Source organism: Gekko japonicus, unplaced genomic scaffold, assembly GCF_001447785.1.
Source record: "Gekko japonicus isolate JY-2015 unplaced genomic scaffold, Gekko_japonicus_V1.1 scaffold200, whole genome shotgun sequence".
Classification (NCBI taxonomy): Eukaryota; Metazoa; Chordata; class Lepidosauria; order Squamata; family Gekkonidae; genus Gekko; species Gekko japonicus.
In genome coordinates, this window is record NW_015160214.1 from 1,322,522 (window position 1) to 1,328,911 (window position 6,390).

General features: G+C 43.5%; 1 protein-coding gene across 1 annotated transcript in view; it reads right to left on the reverse strand.

Annotated features, from left to right (window-relative positions):
• The window catches only part of TOP1 (topoisomerase (DNA) I), a 106,941-nt gene extending 101,243 nt beyond the window's left edge, over positions 1-5,698 (reverse strand). Inside the window, exons 1-2 of the mRNA XM_015410350.1 lie at positions 5,666-5,698; positions 4,785-4,836 (exon numbers count right to left, since the gene is read on the reverse strand). Coding sequence (XP_015265836.1) covers positions 4,785-4,836; positions 5,666-5,698 — 85 coding nt within the window. The remainder of the gene's footprint in view (positions 1-4,784; positions 4,837-5,665) is intronic.
• Between the last annotated feature and the right edge of the window lie 692 nt (positions 5,699-6,390).

Below are 6,390 nucleotides of genomic sequence, written 5' to 3' on the forward strand. Positions count from 1 at the left end.
TGTGGATGTACCTCAAGCACAACTGAGACTCAAAAAACTGAAGTAAAGAACTTAAGCAGCTTCCCAGAGGTCACATGCTAATGCAGCTACAAATTCAGAGGAAAAAAGAAGGGGACTGCCCCTGGAGGGAAGAGACCAGAAGTGCATTTCACCACTGTGGAGTTTGTTTTCAGTTTACCATACCTGCCATTCAAAAGCCTTTCAAGAAAGGAAAAGGTTTCCTCATGGGCTGATATAGGAAAGCAAAAGCCGAGTGACATTTTCCTCAAATCATTCATTTCCTGGCAAGGCCAGAAGCATTTCCTACCACAACCATAGGCTATGGAGTCTAATTGATTAAAATGATCCAAGCAATCTTTTAGTAGTTAAGTTTTCCCCTTTCTATTTAATTACTGTTAACAGATGAACAGCTCAATCATTTTAATATGTACATTTCATGCAACAAAAAGTCTATTTTGTCATTTTTGGGTCCAATATCATTTACATTAAGAATGTCATTAGGTGCAATCCTAAACACACATTCTAGGGACTAGATTCAACTGAACCCAATCGGACTTACTTCAGTACACATGCTTTGGATTAGCTGTAAACAATCAGTGAGAAACAGAGCTTCCAAAAAGCCAAAGAGTTTAAATGATATGTTAAAGCCTAAATATACAGAATGCGTATCCATTGATTTCTACCAATATTTTCCCCTGTTGTTTTAATATCAATGAATCAAAGCAGAAATTCACAAAGACTTATGTTACTTGTGAATGTTATGGAGGCCTTCCAGTGAACTCAACAATGTTCTTAGCACCAAAGAAAGACAAAATGAGGCTGGCACATGACACAAAAAGGTATTGTAAGGTGCCAGTGGTGCTGCCTCTTAGCTGCTTCACATCATAACTGAAAATCATCTTTCCTTGAAAAATGAGAAAACAGCCATGATTTGCAAACAATGCAGGAACTGAAGGATAAGATGGATTCTAGCAGACACACTGTTGTCAGGGGAGGAAAATGCACCCTGCTGAAACAGATTTCAAGACTTTGAATTAGATGCAATGTTGTACACATGGTTTTCCTTGGCTTGACATACTAATTCATTAGGAGAAAATTATATCCATTGAACTGTTGGAATAAATATTACGCATGCACCTCCTCATAAATCCAAGGGTCACTTGTTTTCAGATACAGGCCACGTGATTATTTCAATACCAGAACAGCATTATATGAGCTCAACACTCTAAGCAATCTAGGAGACAGAGCAATTTCTGGGATTGCCTGCCATAAACTGAAAGATCTAGGATATTTTTTTTAAGTTCAGCATTTTAAAGAACTGCATATTGTGACTATAAATTTTAAAGGAAACAACTAAATATATTGTCATAAAAGCAGTTAAAGCAGTATGAAATTGCTGGTTATGCACCCACATATTCCCAATATTTTGGGATAATAATTTCTCCATATCCTCACCCAGATTCTAGAATTCAGAAAAAATACAGGGTCACAGTCCTCCTCGAGACTGTACCATTACAGGATGATGACAACAGGGGAAACTGCATGTTCAAATGTACCCTTTTACAAAGCAAGCTAAGATCACAGAGAGAAACACAGAGTAACTTTGCTATTCCTGCTTTCTACTGATGGAAAAACGTCTGATATGGGAGAGCATATAAACAAGCAACCTGAATTCTGAAATGAGGGCTTCCCATGTATTCTGAATATTTTCAGTGGTTCTAAAAATTAGCCAAGTTAAGCAGTAACCATAGTACAGGGTAGAACCAAGTTCGACTCCAGTGGCACCTTTAAGACCAACAAAGTTTTATTCAAGGGTGCATGCATACTTCTTCAGATGCACTGAAACAGAAGTTACCAGTCCAGACATATAGGTAGAAGGTGAGCAGCAAATTAGCATACAGCATAATGAAGATGTTTAGTAGATTCGAGGACCAAACAGGAATAACAAGCTTAGTTTATATGGTTACCATTTGTTTGGGTTTAATTCTGGGGGAAATCATAGTGAAGGAAATAACTATATCAAAATTGATGATTGATGGGCACGTGTACTCTACTTACCCTTCTGGTAACTTCCATTTCAATGTATCTGAAGAAGTGTGCTTATACCTTGAATAAAACTTTGTTAAAGGTGTCACTGGACTCAAATTTTGTTCTGCTGCTTCAGACCAACATGGCTACGCACCTGAATCAAACTTCTAAGCAGATAGCCACCAAAAGCATATATATAGAAAATTAATAAGAGCATGAAGAGAATAAAATACTCTCTCTCTCTCTCTCAAAAACAAAAAGTAGTAGCCAAATAGAAATATCGCACAGTTACATTCTATCCAACTATCTAGTTAAGCTGGCCAAGACAATCTGGTTAGGAAAGGTATTGATACTTAATGGTCCGTGACAGGCCAAGCTTATGCTTGACAGCATCTTCAACATTACTTTGTTTCCCAAACCACATTAATGTACGAGTTTAGACCTATTCAGAGGCCACAATGCCATGCAATAAATCAGGAATGTTCATTGGGTGCCCCCACTGACTTCAGAATTTCTAGCTATACTTTCCATAGCTTCTGTGATCTAAAACAGAACAAAGTAGCGCTGCTATTATATTGCCTAAAATGTGCTGCCCTCATCAAATGCCTATAGATTTTGTCATTACATACTCAATAACTAATAAGGAACAAAAGCTGTAATTTTTATCAGTGCTCTTAAATGAACGTGACTGAATAAAGTCCAGCAGCTCGCTACTTTTATGTTTAAATATTCTGTTCACCTTTTAAAAAACTGACGGGTTGACGACTTGAGAAAGGAAGACACAGGGGGCAGGGGGGAGAGGCAACTCCATAGCAAAAATACAGTGCCCACTGATTTTGTGTATGCAAGATAATTTATATGGGATTAATTCTTTCTCCCCCACTGCTTTGCCTGGAACAGAAGCAGATATTTAAGACACTAACTTCAGCCTGCCATAGTCTCTGACTCAGAAGTCAAAGGCACTTTGGTATAGTGGAAGACAAAGAACCTTCAAAGACAGGAAAGCAAGTTCAGCTTTGGTGGCAAGGTCAAAAAGGACATGACTACCAGTACTGCTTATTCTTTGAACAAGTCAAACATTAAACAGCCTGGGGTTCTATTATAATGACATTTCAGGACAGCTAAAGGAAAAATGGGGCTAGCAACAGGGGACAACAAAGAGCATCATTTCAAAGAAAGGCTCCTATTTTACTTAGCAGAATATTTATATTTGTGCTTGAAATGCCTTTTAACAGGACTACAGTAAATATCTCCAGATCCCCCAAACCAAGCTTTAAGTACCAGTTGTATGTCTAACAACTGAACAGTAAGTACCTGGGCAACCATGGTCCTGGGAAAGAGCTGCCCAGTGCACATTTTAAGTAGATGGATGGGTCTTTTTCCCTAGAGTTAAAAATATTTCGTACGTATATATCAGTTAGTAGATGGCTTTCCCCTTAATACATTGTCTTCAACATATGCATTCTATGAACTTCATTGTTGGGATGAGGAAGCTTTAAGATTTTTTTAATTCCTCAAAAACTTTATAAAAACCCTTTAAACAGAGAAAGGATACTAACATGCTACTATAACAGACACAGATATCCAAACTACATCAAATCCGCTGTCAAGTCAGCATGCAAATGGCAGAGTGCTGCAATGTTGGTGAAAGCAAGGCAGCCAGGCAGGCAGGCAGGCAGTCTCATAAAATCTCCAGGTCTTGAGAGCTACAGTGAAATCCCTCTTTCCAAAAAAAAAAAAAAGTGGAGGAAGCAATTTTGACAGTTAAGTCTCTCTCTCCCCTTCCCCCAGACCCTATTTCCTCCCTTCAAAGGGCTGGGAAAACTCCCCTTGAAGAAATGACAAAGGCTTACATGGCAGAGCTGACCCCCCCACACACACACTCAACAGATCTGAAAAACACACTTCCAAGATATTAATCCCATATTGCTGTTGCAATCTGACTCCCCCCTGCCCACCCAAAAAAAATCAACTATGAAACTTCCAGAACAGCACCTATCATCACTTTGCTGAGCTGTCCACAATGTTTTATTTTATTTTTTTAACATAAGGATAAAAACCCCACCCAGTAAACTAAAGTTTCTGCATACAGGTCTTAATATGCCCACGATTCTTCACAGGGATGCAGAATGTGTTAAAGAGCAACATGTTGTAACCACCTGGGGGGGGGGATTGATTGAAAGAAACAGCGCTGGGGGAGGAGAAAAGGGTACGAGGCAGGAATAAAAGGCAGCTAAGCGACGAAGTCAAGCTTTTTAAAAAAAACTAGAGATTTTGTCTTTCCCCTTTCGGAAAGGACATCTCGAAGAGGGGTGGTGATTATTTCGCATGTTTTCGCTGCAGGAGGCTCCTTGTGGGCAGCTCAAGGGAGGAGGAGAAGGAGAAAGAGAGACACACAGGGAAGAGAGAGAAAAAGAAAATGGCGCAGAGACTAAGTCCCGACCGTCGACAAGGCGACTTTCCAGGGGGGAATCGGGGCCCAAAAGGGACCCCCAAAAAACAGAGAAGGCCGAATCCGGGGTCTCCACTGTCCTCTCTACCGAGAAATTCGGTCAGATGGGTTGAGGACCCTAAGATTGCGGAGCATTAGGAAGCTCGATGGGAACAATGGGGCCGGTAAGCGAGGAGACGGGACTTAGTCTCTGGGACGCCATGTCTGTCCTTTACCATCCCCAGCAATACAAGGGGAAGGGGGGGGGGGGAGAAAAGCCTCCTACCCTCCCAACCTAATTTAGAGGGTGGGAAACGAGACTCACCATTCGCTCGGAAATCTGGATCTGTATACATGTTGCTACGAGCTGCTAACTTCTGGATATAGCCAATGTTATATCAATCGTAAGATTAAGAGAGAACAGCATAACTACCTAAACCCCCCCCCCCCCCTCCCCGGAAACCACAGTCCAAAGCGTAGGCAGAAACCAATCAAGACACCTTTAAATCAAAGGATCGGGACCCAAATCTACCCCCCCCGCGCCCCATCCCCCGCAAGTTTCGCCTCCTTATTCTAATTGCCTTCTTCCTCGTGGGTGTCTATATATTCCCAGAGGCCCCGGCACCCCAACCCCCCCCCCTTCATGTTCCCTACTTGTCCTCTAAGAGGGAGGGAATCGGCAGAAAGGGAAAGGGGGAGGCAGATTCCTCTCCCCCCCCCAGCGGGCCCCCTCTTTGCTGAAAGGGCTGCGAAGACATCCCCACCACATTTAAGGGGAGGCAATGTTAAGGGTGTCCGTAAGTGTAATGGACCATCTGAAAGGAGCCCAAGGGAGAGGGCAAGGGGTGAGCGTCTTAGGGTAGAAAGGAAACCCACCGCGGGGGGGGGGAGGTTTAGGGGTTTGGTAATGAGAGTATCATTTTGTTTCGGGAAGACAGGAAAGCAATGGGGGTCTCTCAGAGCTCAAATCACCCCCACCCACCCCCAATCTCTTAGGGAAAAAATAGGGGCAAATTGTTCCCTATAGTGCCGAACATGATGGGATCCAGACTTTCAGGAAACTGAGGCAGATTTCTGAGGAAGTTGTGAGTTGTGGAGAATAAGGGTGTCCCTCCCCCCAGGTTTCTGAAAGGAGACTGCAGGCCTTTCGTGTCCATAGACTCCCCCCCCCCCCCCCCCCGCCCACAGAGGTTGGAGTCCTCTTACCTGAGAGTCGTTGTGCAGTTGATCCCCACTCATGCCTATAACAGGAGATGTGGGGAGGGGAGACAAGGAGGCCTAACGAAAAGCCTGCCCGAGTAGCAAGGTCTGAGGCCGAAGGGAGAATTCTGCTCCTTCAGTACAGCACAGTCAGTTGTGTAACAGACTAAGTCCCTATTTCCTTTCACTGCGCAAGCGCTGCGACTTTTAAACCGCGGGGCGGAGCTAGGTAATGAGGTGGAGGAGGGACCGTCGGTTAAGAGACACCATCGCTTCGTTTGCATATCTCCGCCCATAGCCTTAGTTTTGTCCAATCAGCAGCGCTTGTGCCGTCTTATTGTCATTCTAACAACGCCCACCAGCTCCTTGTTGGCCCCGCCTCCCCCTACAACTTTTCAGTTTCAGCCACGCCTCTTCCTTCTCCGCCATTTCCGAAAAATGCCGGTTGCTTTTTTTCCCCCCGTTCCTTTGGCGTGTCTTCCTCTGGCCTCAACAAGCCGGGTTCTATTTGCATATCCGGTCACACCCCTTATTTTTTCCACCAATAAATAGCAAGAGGTGGGCTTGCTTCATTTGCATTTCCTGCTGCAAAGACGATACATACCGCAGCACATTGTGCAAGGCGTAGTGTGTCTGTTGCGCATACGCACAGTCTCTGGCCGACTGTTACATGTTTTAGGGTTCTTTGTAAGCATGCGCGGAAATCCTGTCGTCCACGCTTTTGAGCGACC